The 25,589-nt window shown below is 38.4% G+C and overlaps 1 protein-coding gene across 1 annotated transcript in view; it reads right to left on the minus strand.

Annotated features, from left to right (window-relative positions):
* Window positions 1-866: 866 nt before the first annotated feature.
* Window positions 867-25,589, minus strand: part of crtc3 (CREB regulated transcription coactivator 3) — a 37,371-nt gene continuing 12,648 nt past the window's right edge. Inside the window, exons 5-15 of the mRNA XM_059534965.1 lie at window positions 16,904-16,966; window positions 14,599-14,702; window positions 9,074-9,112; window positions 8,698-8,783; window positions 7,699-7,748; window positions 7,381-7,598; window positions 6,416-6,681; window positions 4,712-4,948; window positions 4,513-4,596; window positions 4,231-4,429; window positions 867-3,021 (exon numbers count right to left, since the gene is read on the minus strand). Coding sequence (XP_059390948.1) covers window positions 2,816-3,021; window positions 4,231-4,429; window positions 4,513-4,596; window positions 4,712-4,948; window positions 6,416-6,681; window positions 7,381-7,598; window positions 7,699-7,748; window positions 8,698-8,783; window positions 9,074-9,112; window positions 14,599-14,702; window positions 16,904-16,966 — 1,552 coding nt within the window. The 3' untranslated portion in view covers window positions 867-2,815. The remainder of the gene's footprint in view (window positions 3,022-4,230; window positions 4,430-4,512; window positions 4,597-4,711; window positions 4,949-6,415; window positions 6,682-7,380; window positions 7,599-7,698; window positions 7,749-8,697; window positions 8,784-9,073; window positions 9,113-14,598; window positions 14,703-16,903; window positions 16,967-25,589) is intronic.

Here is a 25,589-nt window from a genome sequence, read left to right on the forward strand (position 1 = left end):
TCAGACCCAATGAAACCAATGAAGACCGTCTCATCTCTTAAAATGTGATGCCACTGTTAATATTCATAAAAACTTCAGAGGTAACTGAGATGACAGAACGAGAGACGATAAAAAAAATGTTAGTTATATAAAGAGAGATTTTTTTTTTTTCAAAACAAGATCAACATCTCAACACTTCTGCCTGCTTCACTCTTAAACATCATGTTCTTTTATAACAGATGCTAACACACCTAAAGAACAATGTTACAAAACAAAAAAACTGCAGCTGCAAGGGTGAAAGCCCAATCTTGTTTTGCCTTTTGTACATGGGGGAGTAGATTTATTATTACCGGTATGTTCTTTTTACGAAAGCTTAAATATAGAAAATTATAAAGGTGGGGTCACATTTACAACATTTGGCTAATTTTCAGGGGCTGAATCCAGTCATTTCAACAGGGAATTTCAGCAAAAGTTGAGTTTGTAGTTGGCCACACAGATTTTTTGCACTGACCAACAGAAAACTGCTTGGTTTGAAAGTGACTTTTGTGCTTCATACATCGCTACACCATTGATTATAGACCTTTTTCCCCACCAAATGTTGCTAATGTCCCACACCTTAATCTCTATTTGTGTCAATCATCCTCTCTTCTCACCTACTTGGACCACAATAAACAATGCAAAAAAAAAAAAGTATGAATTTTAGTAAAAGTGACTTAATTGATTTGACCAACAAGATGCTTTTGAACTCAAAACTCTAAAATGACCTGGATGAATGCAAAAATACATGGCAAAAACAAAACAAATTTTGGACATGGCACACAGATAACATTGTTATTGCTTTCTATTACCAACCTCCAGAAGTGGAATAGAAAGCTACACAGATAACAACACATCTTACCCAGGTCTGGCAGTCAAGAGGCAAGAGATGGGCATAAAACCACTCACGATATGGTGAAAAAAAGCATTCCTGAGCTATATTTAGATATCTTTCTTCATCTCAAAAATTTTGGTCATTTGAATCTAGTAATTCACAAAATATACTGCATTCACATGGATAACATGCTGAAAAGACAACGTCTTCGCATCATCGCAAATTACATCTTCGCCAAAATAAAACTACTGCTTAAAACCAAAAGATCAATTTTGTTTAGATCAGTGCAAACTTCAACATGAGCAATAACAATGATACATGTGTTCCACGTCCACAGATCACACCTCTTAAAGACGTTTTTTTTTTCCCATAAAACCCCTCACAAGGATCAGAGCTGCAGAGAGAGGGCCCATGCTGAACAACGGTGAGAAATACCATCACAACAAACTTTCACAAAAGAAGACGTCCACAACAAAAGTTCAAAAGGAGAGAACATGAACAGATTAACAAGTACAAATACAACTGACATATCAGAAGCCGCATTACAAGTCTGTATAAAATCTGAAATAAGCACAAAGATATAGTAAATATACAAGCAAAATAGTTCCTTTTTATGGTCTAGATTGTTCCAGCCATCTGAGACAGTCCTGTGCTAAAGATCTGCATAGCCAAAGCTTCACTAACTATGGACTGGATTAATACCAGCGCAATACAAAGGTTTTTCTTTTAGACTTATACCAAAAATCATACAAATTTCAGCGCCTACTCACAATTCGTAGTTCTTAAACTTTACCTTTGTAAACAGTTTGCCCTTTTTCTGTTTCAAAAATACATTCTAGTCAGAAAATTGTGAGGCATATATATGTGGCAAAGCGCTCTTTTATCTTTGTATACAAAAAATATGTAAATAACGCTCTATACACATTATCTACACTTCTCCTCTCTTTATAGTACGTGACTGTGCAGGAGGAGAGGTGTAACTCAATTAAGTCTGTCATTTGAATAAGGGGGACTGGCCACATTCTGAAGGATGGACTGAGCGTGTTAGAGTGGCTTTGGCTCACATACGTGCCAGTAAAGTGATCGATGATTGGTCGGAAAATCACAGCATTATCATGCGGTTAGCTTAGCGCATGCTCCAAGCTTCAGGCAGTGACACCAGAGTCTGCTGGTTAATTTAGATGTGTCTGCTACTCAGTAGCCCGAACCAGACGGTTCAGGACCCCGAACATGTTCTGTCTTGGTACTGATAAAGAGTTTGGGTTGCGTGGCGAGGGGGAAAGCTCAACCCATCCTGCTGGTGTCTTGTATCACAGCATTTGGTGCATCAATATGGGCTGGTATTAGGCCGGCTGTCGACTCCTTCTGTTCCATTACACGTCATATTGTCATCTTCTCACCGTCTTTGCATTCAGGACCGTCCCATCCTTCCGCTGCTGTCGAAATGTCACTGAAAGCTGCTGTGACCTTCTAATAACATCCAAAAGCAATGTGTAAAACAAGCACATTCATTTTGTTTTGGTTGCATGGCTTTGAAATAGACCAGCAATGCAACAGCCTTATCCAGTCATCAGTTTGGCATTGCTATGGCTTCTGTGTACTGATTGTCACTCAGCACAAGGAGTAGATACACGGCAGGTTCATGTTTGTTTGTTTCATTGTCTTTACAAATCAAAGAATGTGTGAAGCATCCAGATTGGCTTCACACATCTGCTGAGTGATGAGCGGCGTCTTGGGAGGCAGATAAGCATGCTGAGCAATGGCGGCCACTGAGAGACGGCGTCTGGGTGACTCATACGAGCATGATGATTCGCTTTATATCAATATGTAGTGTTTATGCATGCACTTTTGTGTTTAGGAAAATGTAAAGATCTTTTTATGGTTTAAAAAAGTCTGAGTGCTATAGTTTCTGTGCTTTAGTCATCACGGACTTGTATGTATGCATACATGCATAATGCGGCTCTTTTAAAGTCTGTCGCTGCGAAAGCTGTCCTCTACTGAGGGGTCAGGGAGGACCATATCGGGGTCACTGAGCATGCTCAGTCCATCTAAACTGAGCGGCTCGATACGTAGTTCATCCTCCAGTGGAAAAACTCCTTCTGAGTCCAAACACCCTGGCACTGCGGACAACACACTGCTGAAGTCCTTAGACAGGCTGGGATTGGAGTCGTCTGAGAGACAGAATGAAAGACAACAGAATTGTGAGTGAGTACAGGAAGAGATGTGCAAACTGTAATGTTTGTTTTAAGTGGGTCATCTAAATGACTAGTCAATTAATCAGTCTTAAGACATCCCTTCATAATCTATCTGGTTCTGGTTGATGTGGCCTCGATTGGATGCGTTTCTTCTGCGGGATTTACATACAAAACGTTCATGATCAAAATGATCATGCGACACTAGAGTAATGGCAGCTGAAGCTTTGCCATCACAGGAATTCATTACAGTTCATTTTGTTTTTAAACTTTAAAAAAAAAAAAAAAAGGTAAACTACACTGGAAGTGACGTATCAGTAAGATTTCAGTAAAATATTCAGATTAATTTTTTTTGTATAAAGTGTTTGTTTGTTTATTTCTCATATCTTTTTAAATAACCAGTATCAATCTCAGTAAGGTTTGTTAGAGACTTTACCAGAGGATGAAGGGGTTACCTACATGAAGAGGTTGTTCATATTATTAAGCAAGACAACAGTTCTCATGCAATACAGGGAGGAAGAAAGATCTTTCTGAAGATGAGTTATGATTGGCTGAAATACAATGCTCAACTGCCAGCCAGCAGTTTCAAACACTTGTTTGCTGCTCATCGGTTGCTTTTTAAAGCTGCCTTTATAATAAAATGAATTTCAAGAGCTGATCAAGCTCTTTGACTGAAACCTTCCATAATAAACTTTAATCTGATCAAGCTCTTCTGCGCTCTAAATCACTCGAAAATCTTTTGACAGTTTAATAATCTCCGATCAGTTTTTGCAAGATGTTTTCATGCCTTTCGCAAGATGTTTCACTATTTCATACTTTTCATCTTCAGAAAGATCTTTCTTCCTCTCCATATTGCATGAGAACTGTGACTTCCTTAATAATGCGGAACACACTCTTTAATAAGTAGGTTCACCATTTACCTGGAAAACTATTCATCAAACCTGACTGAGACTGATATCAGTTATCTAAAAAGAAACAAGAATTCAAACAAACACTTTCTATGAATGTTTATTTTACTGAAATCCTCACTTGCATAATAATTTGGAGCACACTGTAGTCAGCGGACTAGGCGAAGATCAACTAGCATGTCTTTTGAATGTGACATTTCCTTGTTATTTCCATTTTATTGGCAGTTACATAAAACAAGTCCATGAATGAAACTCTTTTTAAGAATCTAATCTTCCGCACCTGTAAGGATGATGTTGGGCACTCCTCCTCCACAATTAGAGTAGAGCATGTTGGGTCTCATCTGGAGGTGGTCTTGCAGGTTGCCATGACTGCCACCCAACCCCATTAGGGCAGTCTGGGAGCAGTAGAGGTTGGAGGAGGGGTCAAATCCTCCTGCCATAGAGCTCAAGACATTCTCTAACATATTATACTGATCCTGCTGTTTAAACACACACAAAATATTCATTACAAAACATGATCAACTTGGGAATCAGAGTGCGCCTCAAGATGTTCTATATTTACCTGATAGGACGAACACTTGGACTGACGTCCAGAATACTGCTGCTCCATAAAGGGATCGTTGAAAAATGCTCCCAAGCTGTTGTGCTGCGAGTAAAAACAAGATTCAGTGTTTTTCTGTTCAGTCAAGAATAACCAGCATCTGTAACAGTGTCTTTCCCCTCAGATGCCTGCTTCTACTAATGTAACAAAGTGAACTCACAGCGCTGGAATTAAAGTCGAGTGGGAGGTTCTGTAGCGGGGACACGGGCTGGTGCTGTTGTTGCTGCTGTTGGGCACCTGTTGCTCGTTGCTGCACCCCTGGATGCTGGGAGCTCTGCTGCATAGACGGATGGGTCTGAGGAGGCTGCTGTTGCTGCAGGGGCTGCTGGGTTTGCTGGTAAAGGGGGTAGGGAGGGGGAGGCTCCATCGGCAAGTTGCTGGTGTCCAATGCAACCCCCTGAAGAGAACGGGAGAGTTCTTAAAATCAATTGACTGGGAGCTTGGCTCCTGCATGCTGCAGAACACCCTGGTCCTGGCAAAAATGAACAATAAACCAGCTGCCACATTTCTAAGAATAAGGCTCCACAAACTATTTAAAAAGTACACAGATACATGAGTGATGGCATTATTGACAGATGGCATTAGCATCTGGTTTGGTATTATGTTTCATTAAAAAAAGATGATGTATGAATTTTGAGGATGCTATACAGGTCATATGGACCACTATTTATTTTCATTTTAGCAGCATGACAGACATGGTAATTCTGAACAGCCGTTGTTTGGAAAAGATCTCCTTCTAATTGAATAACCGGGGCTGGTTGTTGACACAGAGTTTCCATTTCAATTAGACTGCATTTCGATTACCAAGCTTTTCATTCAATTTGATTTCCATCTTGCTTCCCCTGTTCTTGCTCTAAATTATACAGTGAAGCTTCCATTCTGGTACATTACAAAACCTTATTTTTGAATTAACTACAGGGTCTAAACTTCAATTACTCGTACACTACCATTCAAACGTTTCAAATGTTTACGAAAAATAAATGTTTCTTCAAGATCTGCATATTAGAATGTTTTATAGTAAGATTATTGGAATGACTGAAGTAATGGCTGCTGAAAATTCAGCTTAGTCATTACAGGAAGAAACTGCATTTTATATACAAAAGAATAAAATAAATAAATAATAACATTTCACAATATTTTGTATTATTGTATTTTAATGGAATGACATGACAGTATAAAATGAAATTTGAAGGTTTCAACCATTTGTAGTAGGGCTGGGCGATATATCTAACCATATGATCATGATAATGAACGCGATATTGCGTAGCTTGTCAGTGCTCTACGGCTCTGTCTATTAAATGCTGCTCCATATGAAAGCAGGTGATGGCGATTTAGCGTTAATCACGGAACCAGATTTACTGACTAGAGGCGCAGGATCATATCGTTTGATATATCGCCCAGCACTAATTTGTAGCAGAGAATTCAGTGTTGAATTCAAATGGTTGTGCCACAAAGTCCAAACCAGTTTGAACAGTGTTGCACAGAGCAACCATTTGAACTCAACACAGAAATCTGTAACAAACCACTGCAGGGTCAAAAATGATCACTATCCAAAGACTAAGAGTAAACAACCCTTTCCTATTCTCTCACACCATGTACATAATTGATCTGTGCTGTGTGGTTCAATCAGTAGTGATGTATCAACACACATTTGAGTGTTTGCCTTTCAGCATTCACAGCAGAAAATGGTAGTGCATAATTACATTTGTTAAGCTTTTTTAGTCTGCAGTCCTGAGTCGAACAACATTAGACACTGGAGCCCTGTAAGCAGTTTAATACAAGCAGCTAGTGATGTTCTGGATGAGGAAGATACCACCAGAGAATGTGAGATGCTGGATGAGGAGATTTAATGAGCATTTCTCACCTGTGTGATCGGGGACAGAGAGGGCGACATTGTCGGGGAGAGCTGCTTGCTCAGGCTTCGCCTCTGATCGCCCCCTGGAGAGAGTGTCAGGGGACTAATGGGGGCCGGCCGTCTCCTGGGTGAACTCGCCATGCCTGTCGGAGGAGGGTTGGACAGCGAGGAGAGACGAAGAGACGTGTGGATTGATGGATTGCTGAGAGACGAGTGCAGCTGAGAGTTGGTGAGGGACGCCTGGATAGAAGGGTTGCTTAGAGAGGATGACAGCCCTAAGAGGACAACAAACATGACATAATCAACTCCAAAGGTCAAAAGTACTTATTGAACTGCCTTAATGAAACCGAGATAAACCAATAATGGCTTCATGAGTCACTGCGTGCATACAGGCTCCTGTCCTGATGTCCACTCCTCAGAAAAGACACTGAGCAATTGTCTGCAGGTTACTGGACCAGTGAGAGCGAGAGAGAAAAGAGCTGTTTATGAGCTGCCAATTCAGGGGTTAAAGGTCAGCTGTGTCTCTGGGGGTCAGCCAATCAGCTAGCAGCACAGCTGAAATGGGCAACAGAAACATCCCAGCACACTCTGTTCCCAGACATGAGAGCGAATGGAAAGAATAAAGCTCAAGAGAATGGAAGTCAAAGAGAGCGATCAGATGGCGAAGAGAGAGGAGGAGAGCTGTGGTCTTCTGCATGGATGTGGTCCTTTAGAAAACACATGGCATTCATTCCCCAGAAAGTGCCTACAGTGTAAGCCTACAGTGTGCCGTTAAACAAAGACCGGAGTGTTCAGCCAGGCTCTTCTAAAGCCAGGAGATGCTTTAGCAGCGAACGAGCCTCCTTGAATAATGATTTGGTCCCAAACAAAAGCTCTTTTTAGTCTTCGACTGTGCGAGAATGAGATTACGTATGTGTGAAACCAGTACGAGTATTAATGTGTCTGTTAATGCCCCAAATAGTAAACCCACTGACCTTGTGAGTTTCCGATGCCCAGATGCATCATGGCTGCGGGGAGGTTGCCGGTGCTGCTGCCTCCGCTCAGGTTGGGATATCCAGCCTCGTCGGGGTCCAGCGGAGTGGGCAGCGGAGAGGGGAAGTGCAGGTTACTGAGGTCAGGAAGAGACCCGCCAGTGTTTAACGTGCCCTGGTAGTGAGACAAGCCGGCATTCTGCTCTGGAGATGGGAATATACTGCAGAGAAACAGAGTGGGACCATGTTAAAATGCACAGTAAATATCTAGCAAGCAACCAATAAACATGGACACTCACACACAAATTTCTCATGACTTACTTGATTCCAGGCACTTCACAGGACTTTGGCCGGGAGGACAGAGACTGCACCTGCAACCAGGCAACACGTGTATTACACATCCACACTCCCAGAGATACATTGAATGGCTGTCTACAGACAATCAATTGATACTGTAGCTAGTAAGACAAAATGGCATTGTATTTCAATCAATATACAACTTTTTCTATAATCAACAGCACAAAAATTTTGTTTAAGTCACCATGAAATCAAAACTGACAATTCCTGTTTGTTAATGGAATGTTGCAGTATCAGCACAACATTCGTTTTTCAAAGAGAAAGAAAAAAACAGTACCCTGTTAAAACATTAACATGCCTCTCTCCTTACAATCCCATCTCTTCTCTGGTGACGTGTATACTGACGCAAGGGCTGAGTAATAACATATCCAAGCTTCAATCATTCACACAAAACGACTGAGTAATTAACAAACGATAATGATCCAATCAATTCCTGATGGACAATTAAATTCCAATCAACATATTTTACTAGGTCGAGAAGAGATAATATTTGAATATACGTCACAATAGGGGAAAAAAACAATTGGAAATTCTTTTACATGCTGACTTTTAATATTATTACTTCATCAACAAGACTAAAGCTACCAACTTGACTAGATTAAAGTAAAGGCAATGACTGAATAAATGGCAGGCATAATACTACTTTATATTGGCTTATGGGACACATTTAGAAGCACAAAGCAAAACATCATCAGTGAGATTACTGGGTAAAAAGTGAAAACTTAAATGTAGATTCAAATACAATACTTAATGCATAACCAAAAGATTTCAACTTAGTTACACAATCATTGTCAAATCACAAACTCACATGCTACTGAACACAGGTCTTTATTTTGTTAGCAATATCAAGTAAGAGGTCTATTAGGCTGCCTTTACACATTTCTTTGGTCACAACGAAATGTGTTTTCAACTCTGTACTACAGATAATTTTGCATTTAACATCCCCAGCCCACATGCACTCACCTTTTTGGCCTCCCATAACTGTTTGGGCATTGGCTTATTCACTCCAAGTAGATTCTCCTCATTGGGGACAGCAGGAAATGAGAACACTGCAAAGGAAAAATGACAGCCTCTCATTAAATAATTCAAATCATCCCTGTTAGTAAAAATAAATACTTAATCTGCATCGCACAACTCACCCAAAAAAGTGGGATTTATTAAGTTATCTTAACATAAACCATAAGAGAGACATGTAATCTGAGTGGGACCGCCAGCAGGGGACACCAACAGCATCCATCAGCCCACTACAGCAAACCACAGCGGAGTACTGTGAGGGCTGATGATGTCATTAAACGGGTGAATCTTTTTTTGGTGTCAACAAGCATGACAGCACACTCACCGTCTCCAGTATTGTCCACCTCTGCTTCATTCATGCTTGCTGTATGACCACAAACACCGAGAGAAAGAGAAAGGCCAATTAGATCAAAGAGCAGGTAATCATTTTGCATTCACACATGTAATTTCTCCACCCATTCAATTGAAAAAAAAAAATATATATATATATATATATATATATATATAATTGAGCATGTGCACTTGGGCACTGACCCATGTCTTTCAGTATATTAGCATTAAAATGACTAAGTGAAGCACTGCTGATGTAATAGACGGTATATTAACACATCACATGTGACATGGCATGATTAACACTTAAATCGAAAGCTTTCACGTAAAATAGATCCTGAAATGAATCATGTGTCTAATATCCACAAATGAATTAGTCTAAAGCACTGACAGAAATTAATTTCTCAATCATCAAACCCGTAAAAGGCATAACTGTGGTGAAAATAAGCACCATCATACTCATATTTTATGAGTGTAATGAAAACAACAGGTATGAAGTCATTGCGCAAATAAATGTAATCATATGCCCTGGGAATATTATTCTTGGTAAATTGATTGTTAAGAAATAGCAGAACGATATACTTTCAGAATGAGGGACCCGAAGGAAATCACAAAAGGCACGGTTCAAACCAGAACCTCCACAAAATCAAAGATGCAAATACATCTCATACTAAAAGTAACATAAAATAACAAATTGAACTTTAAATTAAAAATAAGATGGGAAAAGCACCTAAAAGTACATAAAATATAATTGGGGCAATGGGAGCCGCATGAAATATAATATATAAGGTCCAGAAAACCTTATACGTTTTTAGAAGATAATTGTGAAAACAGAAATGGACATAAACCACCCCCTCTACTTTTTCTCCCTTTGTTTCTTATTTTGTTTCTCTGTTGTATATTTGGATTATGCCATAAAAATAAACATAAAAAAATACACTTTTCAATATAGTTAACTGGCTCTCTGATGATTTAACACAACATATTAGCAAGCATTACTAAAATATTATGAACGCAAGCTTTTACGCAAACCAGACGAAATTGATCACGTCTAATATCAACTTCTCAAATGAATCAAGCCTTGAGCATTAACAGTAATTAATTATTCCTTGATCTTTCACACAGAACCTTCACTCTCCTCGGATGCCTGGAGTGAAAAAGAAACAGCCTCCAGCAAAGTAACTAGAAACGTCTGAAAAGTTTGGGGTTGACAAGATGTTTTAAAGCTTCATGCTCATCAAGCATTTTGAAATGAATATTATGAAATATTAAACAATTACATTTAAAATAAGACATTTTTAATCTATATTTTTTAAATTATTTATTATTGTGATGGTAAAAGCTACATTTCCAGCAGCCGTTGCTCTCGTCCTCAGTGTCACATGATCCTTTAGAAATCATTTTTAATATGAGGATTTTCTGCTCCAGAAACATTTCTCATTATTATCAATGCTGCAAACAATTGTGCTGCTTAATAGTTTTACGGAAACAACTTTTTTTTTCAGGATTCTTTTTTAAAACTATAAATCTATTTACTATCATTTAATTTTTTTATAAAAGCATTTTATTTTTATTTTATTAAATAAAAGCATTGATTTCATTCAAACAAACAAACAAAGCTATCTTACAACAAACCTTTGAACATGTCTTTAAGTTCAGTTAAGTCTTCTCACAGACATTTTATTCATTGAAACGAGTCTTGAAATGAGTCCTCCCCGCAGAAGACAGAGGCTCAAACTGTCGCGGGGGGACTGAAAAAAGGCTTCTTAATGTCCACTGTCTCTTTAAGGAACACCCCATGAGGGGGAGAAAAAGGAGAGGACAAAAAAAAAATTATATCGGGAGAAATCTGTGACCACACGCACAAAATGAATCAGTGGAGAGGCATTGTTTTGTGTGCACCACAGAGATCCTGTGGAAAACAAACCTCCTTTCTGCTTCCTCTGCTGATGCTGGCCCAGAACCGATACAGTGTGGGCCCAGAGCCAGATCAACCAGCTCCAGCGCTTCAGCAAAGCTGCCGCTCTCAGACGCCCAACTGCGACGCACAATGAATCAAACAAAAAGTACGGCGACACCTCATTTCCCCCTCACTGAGAGTCTCATTCAATGCCACAGTTGACGGAAAAAGACAACTAGAACAGAAAAACGTTGGCCTGAGTCCAGAGTTTCGTCACCTTTTATCTTAAAGCAGTGGTCTCGAACTTAATTCCTGGAGGGCCACAGCTCTGCAGAGTTTAGCTCCAAATCACACCTGCTTGGAAGTTTCTAGTAATCCTGAAGACCTTGATTAGCTGGATCAGGTGTGTTTGATTAGGGCTGGAACAAAACTGTGCAGAGATGTGGCCCTCCAGGAATTGAGTTTGAGTCCAATGTCTTAGTGTAAATGTATCTTAAAGTACAATCTGCAATTCATTTATCTAGAATAACCCATATAGCAAAATCTTGCACCAAATCAGTTGTTATATAAAAAGTAAAAACAGCATTTGTTATTATAGCTGGTGTCAAATCATAAATCCCAGTAGGGTCAGAGTCAAGCGGTTGAACATGGCACACAGTTACAATACAATGCTTTTGGGAGATCCACACATGAATAGCACAGTTGCATCATACAGTTGAATTGGCTGGCAGGTTTGGGATGAGACCACTGTGATAGCGGAAGCGAGACAAATTTTGGTCCCATGTGAGAGGCTGGTTTGTACTTGTTCACATTACGTGAGCCTCACTGCACACCACCACACAGTCAACTGTGTCCATAATTCAGATGAGATGCCAGACATATATTAAATGCCTGGTGTCTGCCAGATCCTTAAGTGAAGCTGTATCTTATCGGCTCGATCTGAGAAAACAACTGTCCTGGGCCACAGACATCCTCTGAGTGCTCCTTATGTCAGTGTACATGTGAACATCACAGTTGCTTCACATCTTCATTCACTATCTTATTTAATCCTGCATAAAGATATAATACACAAAGATGCTTTTATGCAGATGAGCTGTAAACTCGAGCCTAAATGCTTGCAAATCAATTTGTGAGAGAGCAAGTAATGAACAGAGTGAACGCAAAAGAGGACTAAACAGAACATTACAGGTTTAATAAGAATTACATTTTTGTGACACTGTCGATTAAGAGAAAATACCTGACTCCTACCCAAGTTATAAAAAACAAAACAAAAGAAAAACACTAGATTTGCAAAGAAAATGTAAATGAGCTAGGCAATCTGTGATGATGTATCAAATACCCTTTTAAGCCTCTACTCCATTTCATGTGAGATTACTACATTATCTCTACAGCCCTTTAAGAGCACTATTCATTCAAAGCACACCATTAGTATGTAGTGTGAGTTTTTAAATGCTTAGCTTGCAGTCTCTGAGCTCACGGTGTCCCACACAACAATATTGTAATGATTAAAAAAGGATCAGTCCCTTTCTGGCCAGCTAAACATTTGTTTTAAAGGGGTCATGAAATGAGAAATCCAAACTCCCTTGATCTTCTGACATTTAAAAGGCCATTGTACTATAAAACGTCCTGTAAGTTTCAGAACTCAAATCTTCCTCGTTAATGTAAAATCATTTTATATTAAAGCCAATATTCCAAAACAGCAAAATAGTGTGGCTAAACACCAACTATGCAGAAGAAAATGGTTCGAATTCTTTCGTACCACCTACTTCTACATCGCTGCCTGTTTAGTACTGTAGTGAAAATAATGAGAGAGGCGAACACAGGTCTACGCAGAAACCAAACATTGAAGATGGCTCTGAAAACAACAAAACACTGTGCAGTGCCAAGTTGTGGAAAAACCAAGTGGCAACCTTCCGGTCTCTCTTGTGAAACCAACACAGAACTCTGTCTCTGTCCAATAGACTCCCAATTTTAAAATACCTAACTTAACACCAGAAAAAGTATGTTTACAGACTGGTACAAAAAGTGGTTTTAGTCTACATAGCTTATTTTGCCCTTCATGTCAGCTGTGAGGGGGTAATGTTTTTTTTTATAAGTCATCCGTTTAAATTAACCCTTAAAATTCTGAATAATTAAGGGCGTGGCCACTTGAGTGACAGGTGGATTACCACTGCTGTCACCACCATCAAGCTAGGTGGGCATGCTTTTTGCAACCAGCTCCCGCCTCTTTGCCCATTTTTGATTATCCGGCAGTTCCAGACAGCTTTTTTCAGGATTTTCACCTAAAAGACAATTATGTTGACTATATTGGACCCATCAGTAATGTTGCAACACACTGTTTTTATTACATGGTCACTATTGGTTTGTATGTTATTAAAGTTCATTTGATGTGTACTGAGCATTTATGAGTTTTTAACCTAAAACACAGCAGCGTTCATCTGCATAGGATGTAGGCTGTCAAACATACACAACTGTTAGCCAATCATAGCAGTGGGCGTTTACTTTTGAGTCTACAATCCATCATGCCTATTCAAACAGAGCGTTCTGATGAGGGGGTCTAAACGTTACAGAAAATTACTTCTAAATTATGTTTTTTGATGTAAAAATCTTGAAAACATAAGTGGACCTCAGAGAACAGTACAAAATAAAAAAACAAAAGCAGTTTATAACCCTTTAATGCATCCTCCCTGAATAAGAGTATTAATTTATATTAAAAAGAATGAAAGAAAGAATGAAAGAAAGAAAGAAAGAAAGAAAGCAAACGTGAACAGTTGTGTATGTGTTGGCATGATATTACTGTATTAGACTCGATCTGTATAATGTTACATAAACTCTTCACGTCATGACCATGTAAATCCTGTAAAGCTTTCACGTGAAAGGGAATATTAGAAAGGGATGTGATGTAACAAGCTGCAAAGCAAGGTTTATATATAACAAACATCAGTAATACACAAGCAGATCATAAAGCTCAAAACGCACACCCAAACCAAATTATATTAATGAATGTAAAATATATTGACAAGGACCTGAACTGCTGATGAAATGTCATGTAATAAAGATCAATACATAATTGTATTAGCACATCCATAACCTTTTCTGCCAGACATTCACTGCTGTAATGATGAAACACTGATCGTCCCACCCTATGACATAATCCTATAGTCTAACAAACATCTTCACTGCAGCATGTGTCTGTGAACTCTGGCTACGTGTGTTTTTAGGGGAGTATGAGCCAGACTATTGCATCTATAAAGCTCGTGAGGCTGTACATTAATTTGTTTTCAAGAGCTCTAGAAATCAGAAAAATAAGGGTAGAGGGAACATCCTTTAACAGCACCCTGGGCGGGCTGATTGTCAGCAATTTTCAGCATACCATCTGAAATGTCTGTTTGTAACCAAGACGACTAGACAAACAAGACAGTGAGCTCCAGCTGTGTCATGCAAACACGCTGAACTACGGGTGGGACCAGTTGATTTGGGTCTGGTATAAATCACTGATTTGTCATCCATGATGACGCTGTACAATCCATTTGACCCCTGCATTTCTGTTTCAGCCACATTGTTATGCCATGCAATAACAATGGCTTTTAAAAGTAGGCGGAGGAGGGGTCCGAGCTCACCGTTTCGCTGAGGAGGTCCTCTGCCCATCTGCTGGTTCTTGCCGAAAGGATCCTGTGGGTTTGGGCCCATGGCACTGGTGTGCAGAGCTGAGTCAGAGTTTGTTCTGTGGCAGAAGGAGAGAGGAAGAAAGGAGGAAAACAACTCAGTCAGTGAGCCACAAAAAAAATAAACTGCTGAGCCGAGCCATGCCAACATGACCCTTTGCCCTCGCTCACTGCCTTCATCAAGCAACTACACATGAAGAGAGCACTCTCAAGAGCACCTTAATGTACTCCAGCGCTTCTCTCTGCTTTATCAGGTCTGACCTTTAAACCATTCTCAGGTGACGAAAAAATAAAATAAAAATAAAAAAAACACTGTCCTTTTTTCTACAACCCGAATTCCGGAAAAGTTGGGACGTTTTTTAAATTTTAATAAAATGAAAACTAAAGGAATTTCAAATCACATGAGCCAATATTTTATTCACAATAGAACATAGATAACGTAGCAAATGTTTAAACTGAGAAATTTTACACTTTTATCCACTTAATTAGCTCATTTAAAATTTAATGCCTGCTACAGGTCTCAAAAAAGTTGGCACGGGGGCAACAAATGGCTAAAAAAGCAAGCAGTTTTGAAAAGATTCAGCTGGGAGAACATCTAGTGATTAATTAAGTTAATTGATATCAGGTCTGTAACATGATTAGCTATAAAAGCTTTGTCTTAGAGAAGCAGAGTCTCTCAGAAGTAAAGATGGGCAGAGGCTCTCCAATCTGTGAAAGACTGCGTAAAAAAATTGTGGAAAACTTTAAAAACAATGTTCCTCAACGTCAAATTGCAAAGGCTTTGCAAATCTCATCATCTACAGTGCATAACATCATCAAAAGATTCAGAGAAACTGGAGAAATCTCTGTGCGTAAGGGACAAGGCCGGAGACCTTTATTGGATGCCCGTGGTCTTCGGGCTCTCAGACGACACTGCATCACTCATCGGCATGATTGTGTCAATGACATTACTAAATGGGCCCAGGAATACTTTCAGAAACCACTGTCGGTAAACACAATCTGCCGTGCCATCAGCAGATGCCAACTAAAGCTCTATCATGCAAAAAGGAAGCCATATGTGAACATGGTCCAGAAGCGCCGTCGTGTCCTGTGGGCCAAGGCTCATTTAAAATGGACTATTTCAAAGTGGAATAGTGTTTTATGGTCAGACGAGTCCAAATTTGACATTCTTGTTGGAAATCACGGACGCCGTGTCCTCCGGGCTAAAGAGGAGGGAGACCTTCCAGCATGTTATCAGCGTTCAGTTCAAAAGCCAGCATCTCTGATGGTATGGGGGTGCATAAGTGCATACGGTATGGGCAGCTTGCATGTTTTGGAAGGCTCTGTGAATGCTGAAAGGTATATAAAGGTTTTAGAGCAACATATGCTTCCCTCCAAACAACGTCTATTTCAGGGAAGGCCTTGTTTATTTCAGCAGGACAATGCAAAACCACATACTGCAGCTATAACAACAGCATGGCTTCGTCGTAGAAGAGTCCGGGTGCTAACCTGGCCTGCCTGCAGTCCAGATCTTTCACCTATAGAGAACATTTGGCGCATCATTAAACGAAAAATACATCAAAGATGACCACGAACTCTTCAGCAGCTGGAAATCTATATAAGGCAAGAATGGGACCAAATTCCAACAGCAAAACTCCAGCAACTCATAGCCTCAATGCCCAGACGTCTTCAAACTGTTTTGAAAAGAAAAGGAGATGCTACACCATGGTAAACATGCCCCGTCCCAACTATTTTGAGACCTGTAGCAGAAATCAAAATTGAAATGAGCTCATTTTGTGCATAAAATTGTAAACTTTCTCAGTTTAAACATTTGCTATGTTATCTTTGTTCTATTGTGAATAAAATATTGGCTCATGTGATTTGAAAGTCTTTTAGTTTTCATTTTATTAAAATTTAAAAAACGTCCCAACTTTTCCGGAATTCGGGTTGTATTTGTAGAGCAATAGTTCAAGGTAGAAGTCACTCTACATCAAAATAATGAGTGAGGTTAAGAGGGAAAAAACATTAGTAGAAATAATGAATCCTGGATTGGATTAGTTTGGTACAATGACATTATTTAATGTAGAATAGCCGGCTGAGTAGAGAAACAGCATCTGTGATTGGCTTGAAATCATTCTGTTTGTATGAAGACTTGATCAAGAAACAGTTTTAATCAGAACAAGGTGAGAAAAGGAGGTCTGCAGGGGATGACGGAAAGAAAACAAAAAGAGACAGGTCCAGAGGAGATCTGTGAGAGGGGAACTTGAAAGTCAAAGGTCACCTGTTAAGCTGTGATATTAATCTAAATCCAGGTCGTTTCTCTTCGGTCCATGGCGGTTGCTCCCTTTAGAAATGGAAACAGTCACGTGTTAATCACTACTGTACTGAGTCTGTAGCCCTGGCTCAGGGGTTAGTACAGCTGGACGAGCAAGCGAGAGAGACAAAGAGAGAAGAGAGCGAGCAGGGTGGAAATTCCTCTGTGACACCTTCAAGAAAATGAAAACAGAGCCATAGAAATCAGGACCTATTCCCCCAGGTTAGTCTAATACTGTGCAGCACTGATTTACTGCTTCAATTAGATTGGAGCTGCCATGTCTGAGAGCAAACAAAAGTGCTATAATAACTTGAATGGTTAATGAACCAAAAGAAACACGCAGGCAACACCTCAGCAGAGCAACAACATTAGGAAATGTAGACTCAACCAAACAAACAAACAAGTACATCTTACTGGCCACAAATGCAATCGACAAGATTTAAAACCTTAATCTTTGTGACAGCCAAGCAATTCAGAGACTATTTCTAAAGGGTCCCTATCTAAATGAATGGCCAGAGAGTCAGAACTGCACTTTCACTGCCCACCGGGATATAAAAACTGCATGTATAGAAACAGCAGAAAAATATGATAAAAATCGCTAAAATAATAATAATCACTCAAAATAAGGTTTAAAACGCCTTTTCCCCCACAGGTTATACTTTAACTACGCATGCGCAAGGGTTCACGACACCAACTTCATTTACGTCTCTATCCAGAATGCCGGTGTGTTTTATTTAGAATGTAAGGTAACATATTTGTGGTCGATATAAAATGCTTTAACTGGTAGTCCGGTGCCTTTGCATTGTTATCACCCTCTTCTATGTGGATTCCATCTGATCTTGCATACACCACAACTCGCTGTCGCCAAATCGTCTCCGCTGTCGCAAAACCTCAACTGTGCGCATGCGTCAGTGGAACCAGACGATAGGCTTAAATGTGTCCCGGCTTGACTGTTAAAAGCAAATGATTGGTTTTCCAGCGAGAGGGACGGGACATGTGCATACAACCACCATCTTTGCAGTTATGGGTTTTCCTTATATAGTTGTATTGAGAATTGAGGAACTGGCATGTCTCTTATAAATTGTCTCTGGTATCTTTCAGTGAAGCAGTTCTATAATCAGTAGTAAATCTCCATCCAAAGGACAGAGGGCGCTCTCGTGCTGAAAATACAAAAATGCCCCAAAGAAGAAATCCAGGAAATGGATATCGCTGCAGTTAAAAAAAACAGAATACTTTGTAATAATTTCTATTAGTTTACAGATGTGGGTTTTATTTTTAATTGCTTTTCTTCCTTTACTTTTTTTTTTGTTTTAATGTTATGGCCATTGTACTGTGGTTAGAAATGCAAACCGTTGTCATTATCGCGAACGATTTCATAATCATACGATTATATCGTCTGCGATTTTGAATGCGATTTTGCGTAGCTTGTCAGTGAACTATGGCTCTGTGCAGTAAATGCTGCTCCACCTGAAAGCTGGTGATGGAGACTTACTACTAATCACAAAACCAGGTTTACTGACGAGATATACATGACAATCACGATTAATCGTGCAGCCCTACTTCTAACTAATTATATAAAACTACTGCTCAAAATTTTGGTGTCCCTAAGCGTTTTTAAATACTTATTTAAATTTAAATTGATCAAAATTAACAGTAAAGACATTTGGAATGTTATTAATTAGGGCTGTCAAATCAATTAATCACATCCAAAATAAAAGTTTGTGTTTAGTTAGTATATGTTTGTGTGTGTACTGTGTTTATTTATATATAAATGCACACATATTTAAGGAACATTTACGTGTGTATATAATATATTTTTATATACATATTTATATGAATATATAAATCAATATTTATATATGACTTGTATTATATATAAATTAATATATTTCATAAAGATATATAATGTATGTGCGTTTGGAATGCGATTCATCGAATTGCCAGCCCTTTTACTAATCTTTCTATGAATAAAACAAGCCAAAAAAAGTATTTTAAAAAAGTTAAGAAAAACAACTCTACATTGAGAATACGAAAAGTTTCTTGGGCACCAAATAAGGATATTAAAATGATTTCTGAAGGATCATGTAACACTGAAAATTCAGCTTTATCATCATTTTAAAATATATTAAAATGCAGTTTTTACTGCATATACAATTTCCATCCATTTTGAATTTTAAATGTTTATTAGTTTATTATTAACTAATTGCACGATTGGATTTATATGTCATTCAATCAGATTTTCAAAATGCATTTATTTGGTTTGCTTAGAATCAGCATAAATATCATTAAAGTATGGACATGGATAAAATGTCGCTAACTGCGGAACACGCAATATTCATTTAGTTCAAATGTAAGACACTCAAACAAATTCATTTTTTGAAGATAAATATATTCATCTGGTAAATGCATTTTAAACATTCAGGACTGCTACAGAAATTAATATTTGATTGACAAATACGCATCACTATGTCTTTTAGTTAAGTTAAAGGGACAGTTCACACAAAAATGTTCCCCCAAAATGTTGTCAGCATTTACTGACCAAAAACAAAAAGTTATTTATGACTTCTCTTACTCTTACAATTCTGACATTTTTTCTTGCAACTGCGATTTTAAATCTTATAATTTTGACTTTTTTCTCAGAATTGCGATACAAACTCGCAAGAGTGAGTAATAAAGCCAGTAGGGTTGGCGATGTCTACAGTGAAACATCGCGATGAACAATTACATCAACTGGGAGGGTTTAGGGAGTGTGCCCAAAGCGTGAATCCATATTCAGAAAGGCACGGAAAACAAACAACATTTGCCTGTTACATTACAGTACATACTGTAAAAATTAACTTACTACATAAACAGAGATGACGGAGGACGATGGCGAATGATTTGCAGATCATCAGCACCACTGAATAACATCTAATCTTGTAAAGTAAAGTAGAGTAAAAGAGGTAATTACTGCCACTACATAGTATAAACAAAGTACATATGACCGCGAATCTCGAAAGTGAAGGTAAATTTCAATGCCACGAATAAGCGGCTCCCTGAGGCCCCCAATTTTTATACTGTGTAATTGCCTTATGAGATTACTGCAAAAGAAAGAACTGTAATATATATTTTCATCCCATCTCATATTTATACCCTTTATGGGTTCCATAGTACACAATTTTGTTTCCGAACACGATAGCCAATTGGGATCACAATGTCAACTCAACATCATGATGTCTAACAGCCATCAACAATGGACGATGGCAGCGTGTATTGGCCGAACCCTAAAAGACGAAATTGCTAGATATAAACGGGCAGTTCTGACTCTATTTCTCAGAACTAAAGTAAGAATTGCTAGTTTGTATCATGCAATTCTGAATAATTTGGATCACAAATTGCAAGATGTTAACTCAAAATTGCGAGAAAAACGTTGCAATTACCCAGCAATATGGAATTATACAGACTCATAACAAAAGCAGGTCTTGGTAAAAGTTGCTAGAAAAGGATCCATAAACAGATTGTTATTTAAAGCTGACCTGTGGTAAAAGACAACATGAAAAACAGATATTTTTAAACTTGCATCAGGCAGAACACCAAAAACGGAGAGGTTCTTTAATGAAATCTTATCGCTATTGAATCACACTTGAGTCAGGATGAATGCCTTTCTAGAAAACCTCCCAGAGGAATTCTTGTCTGGGAAGAGCAGAGGCTCAGATCCAGGATGGGAGAGCGTGGGACTAAGAGTACAGCGCTGACCCGTGTTTCTGACCCAGTCCAGCTGAGCTCCACAGGGAAATGTATGGATGTTGCCCAGGATTCAGAACCAGCCCTGTTTACCCAGACACCAGAGGGACAGCTGTACCCCTGGAAGCACTTTGCCTGAAAGTATAATAGTAGCAATGTCGTTCCTACGGATGCAACGGAGCACTGGGGCAAACTAAAACACTGACATTCAGATCGCACACCAGATTAAATGTTAGTACTATAAGGGTCACAAATCCACGTGAGAATATGTTGTGAGAATAGTCAAAGAAAAAAGTTGAAAGGAATGGACGTGAAGTCTCCAAAACACTTTATATTAATGCTTCAGTATCAGCCGGGCTTCCTCTTGATAATTTCAATGCCAACAACTTCTTTTTATTGGCAACATGCTACCTCAGTCCACTCACATTTCCTTTTCTGGTGGTAGATGTGAGGCCCTGTGAACTGAACTCAAAACACATCCGCCATCGATACACCAGGTTATTGTGTGAATAAGCAACAGAAATCAGCACTGGTTGCACCAAGTTGTGTGGTTAATGGACGGAAGGGGTTAAGGAGCTGCGTTCACGCCCTTTTCAGCTCATTAACCCTTACCCAATGTGTGTTGCGGTAGGTAATGCATCACAGATGTGTTGAGAGAGCTGTAAACAGTTCCTCCAGGGCATACATTAGGATGAGACTCCAGTAAAGCAGGACGATCATCCTCTGCTGCCCAAACACCTCATTCTGCACTCCTAAACCAATAGAGAACCAAGAGCAATCCCCTGCAGACTACTCATACTAGCAGCCAGTGCTCATTTACTCAGTATTAAATGCTACAATAGCTTTCAAAAGCTAGGGAGATTTTCATTATTAAAAACATTTATATTACAAAAACGCTTTATATATTTGCATACACACATATATTAGGGGATATATATATATATATATATATATATAGTACAGACCAAAAGTTTGGACACACCTTCTCAAAGAGTTTTCTTTATTTTCATGACTATGAAAATTGTAGGGTCACACTGAAGGCATCAAGGGCTATTTGACCAAGAAGGAGAGTGATGGGGTGCTGTGCCAGATGACCTGGCCTCCAAAGTCACCGGACCTGAACCCAATCGAGATGGTTTAGGGGTGAGCTGGACCGCAGACAGAAGGCAAAAGGGCCAACAAGTGCTAAGCATCTCTCGGGGAACTCCTTCAAGACTGTTGGAAGACCATTTCAGGTGACTACCTCTTGAAGCTCATCAAGAGAATGCCAAGAGTGTGCAAAGCAGTAATCAAAGCAAAAGGTGGCTACTTTGAAGAACCTAGAATATGACATATTTTCAGTTGTTTCACACTTTTTTGTTATGTATATAATTCCATATATAATTCCACATGTGTTAATTCATAGTTTTGATGCCTTCAGTGTGAATCTACAATTTTCATAGTCATGAAAATAAAGAAAACTCTTTGAATGAGAAGGTGTGTCCAAACTTTTGGTCTGTACTGTATGTATGTATGTATGTGTGTATATATATACAGTATATATATACAGTATATATATACAGTATATATATATATATATATATATATATATATATATATATATATACACACACACACACACATACATACATACACATATACATATATATTAGGGGTGTAAAGGTACACAAATATGATGGTTCGGTACGCACCTCGGTTTTAACTTCACGGTTCAGTATGATTTTGGTACAGTAGTGGGTAAAAATTAAGCTTTTTTTATGGTTTAGTAAAAAAAAGTGTCTCTTTCTTAAAATACACTGAGTTACATTTTAAAATTTCTTAGTGATAAAAATCTACTTCAGCTTATGCTTAAAACTATAGGGAGCCCTTTTACATAAGGAAACAATTCCGTCTGACTTAACCCAAACTTAAATTTAATTACTATTTATTTTTAAACAGATGATCAACACACACACACACAAAAACTGTATTTTTATTCTCTACTGTTAGCGTTATCTGTATGCACCAAGGATCTGAGAGTAACGTAATTTCAATTGTCTGTATGTATGTGATGTACATGTGGAAGAATTGACAAAGCAGACTTGACTTGACTAACAATCAAAATGCATATATTTCTAAGATATTTGTTAAAATATATTAAAATACACAATGGCTATCTTAGTGTGTTTCATAACAGGTTAATTTAAACATACATTAAATAATTAAGACTAACAGGTTTAGTAAAATATAATGAGTATATGGTGTAATATTTAGCAAAATCCTCCTCTCTAGATGTCATTTCTCTAGTGAACTAACGAGCTGTGAACACTGATGACTTGCTGAGGTAAATTAAATGCTACGTGAAATGTTATTTCCACGCTGTATTGTTAATGCATTTTCGCGGTTGAAACACTGATTGAGCAATTACATTAGGCATGAGATGTTCAGTCATGTTTATTTGCGTTTAAACTAGCAGTACAGAGGAAGGAATGAACGTATTAATTGACACTTCGCTATGCCCAAATCTGCGGGGCGTCACGACTCAGACACAGGATCCCGAGCTGATTGCGGCCGCTCTAGTCAGTGCTTGTGTTAGGATTATTAAAGCATGTTTCTGAACCATCCCAGAAGCAGCTCTCCAAGGCGTTTATACACTGATCATTTGTTCCTAATCTAGCTAGAGGCTGCCGAGTGATAGTTTAATTTAGGCTACATCTGCAACCTGTTACGCAGGCTATTTATGTAAATGTATTTTTTTTTTTAAATAACGTATTTAATTGAAAAGCTTTCATTTTGTTGCAAACCTCAGAATATAATGCTCATATAATTAGTTTAACCCCTTAAGAATATTTTCTGAATATTAAACATCTACTAACATGGAAAATAATTAAAATAATCTATTATTTTGAGGCCCTACTTTATACTCTTTTCATGGAAAGTCTCACTGAACCTTCATGAACACTGCACCGAAAACCATGATCACCAATTTATTGCCAACTGGCCTTGAAATCTCCCTTGAGCAAAGCAGTAACTAGTTCCTTATGCCTTACTTACTTAACATGCTTACTTAACATGCGTTAAAGCATCACAAACATCCAAGCAGGCATCCCTTGAGCCATTTTATAACAGCACAAACCAAACACTAGTACATCTATGCCGTGTCACACAACAAACGGCAGACTTCACAAACACCACCAGCATCATTAAAAATGCCAAAAATCATTTGCGATTGCTCCCCGACTCCTTCTAAATCTAGCTTAACCTCTAATGTCCATGCAGACAGAAAACATCTGTTCAGCTCTTCGTTTATTCACGTGAGATGATATTAGAGCACAAGATCCCAAAAGAAAAAAAGACACAGCAGCATACCCACAATTCAATCACACAAATCTGTGCTAGGTCAAACGGGCACACCGGAATAAAACTAAAACCAAACCAAAACATGCACCACGGTCATTAGCGAATGTTAATCTGGTCCAGAGCAAAGAGGGAGGAGGGCTTACAAACACGCTGAGCTCACAATCTGTTCTGGGGATGGAGGAGGGCGGCTCTGAGGGGTAGCTAGCAAAAGATCTGGCAGGTTTAGTTAGCGCGGTTTACACTGAGAAGAGATTTGAGGAATAGCTGAACATTCATCCTTGAGGAAGAAAAAGAGACGGTTAGAATCAGAGAGAAATGCTGTGGTTAGTATTCAGGCTTCACCAGGACACAATTTGAACAAACAATGACAAGACTCTTGAAGAAGAGAAGAAAACTGGATTTAATTAAAAAGGTTAAACAGGAAAGCATTGCAAAAATTTCAGATATATACATTGTAGTGGTGAAGATCTAACTGTGCTTGATCCTCTGAATCCTATGTTTCATAATTCATAAGAAGCCTCTGAGACACCCCTTGAAGTGGAGTGAACCGCTCACTATTTATGCATTTATAATGAAGCTCTAAAAGTTTGCCTAAGATCATATATTCAGCTAAACTCCCCATGTGAGCATTATCCTCTGCTACCCCCATCTGCTTCTGTACACACCAACTACCACCCTAAAGTTTGGAATAACCATGATTTCTTTTAGTGTTTAGAGCTTCTTTAATGTTTTTTCATGTTTATGCCCACCAAGGCTGCATTTATTTGATCAAAAGTACTACAAAAACAGTGATATAGTGACATTGTTATAAATAAATTATATTTCTATTTGAATGCATTTTAAAAAATTATTTAATCCAATGCCAAAGCCAACATTTTCCGCAGACATTACTCCAGTCTTCAGTGTCACATGATGCTTTTAACAATGACAGCTTGATTTTTTAAATATGATCAGAAAGTATCGTGAGTCTACTGCTATAGTAAAAAACGCAACTTTGACGGGGACATTCTAGAATGCTTAATGCGTTAATTGAGAGTGTTTCTAAAATACCAAACTCATTATACACATAATTAGCAAATCATACAATGTACATCCAAGCAAATAAGCCCATAATAAGAACGCAATGTGTTAAATTATGCATAAAGCATTTTATCGATATAAAACTGTTATAAGGAAACGCTTAACGTGGCTTCATGCTTTAAAGAGAGTATTTTTAAAAGACAAAACTTGGTAAACATTCTTAATACAGTATTCTATGTACAGACAAGCAAATGAGCCCATGATAAGAATGCAATGCATGTAACACATTGAGCATTTTACGAATAGAAAACCATTATAGGCTAAAGAAAACATGTTGCGTTCGAATCCTGGAAGAATGATTTAACACTGAAGACTGTTCATTCAGCTTTGCCATCAAAGGAATTAATTACTTTTTTTCCCCACAAATGTATTTACAATAAATCCCAATACATGCAGCCTTGGTGAGACTCCTTTCAAAAACATTACAAAATCTTAATAATTCCAAACTATTACTACAAACAATTATACATCGGTGTTTTAACTATAATTTCTTTTCGCATTTTAATCTAAA

The sequence above is a fragment of the Carassius carassius genome, chromosome 3, assembly GCF_963082965.1.
Source record: "Carassius carassius chromosome 3, fCarCar2.1, whole genome shotgun sequence".
Lineage (NCBI taxonomy): Eukaryota > Metazoa > Chordata > Actinopteri > Cypriniformes > Cyprinidae > Carassius > Carassius carassius.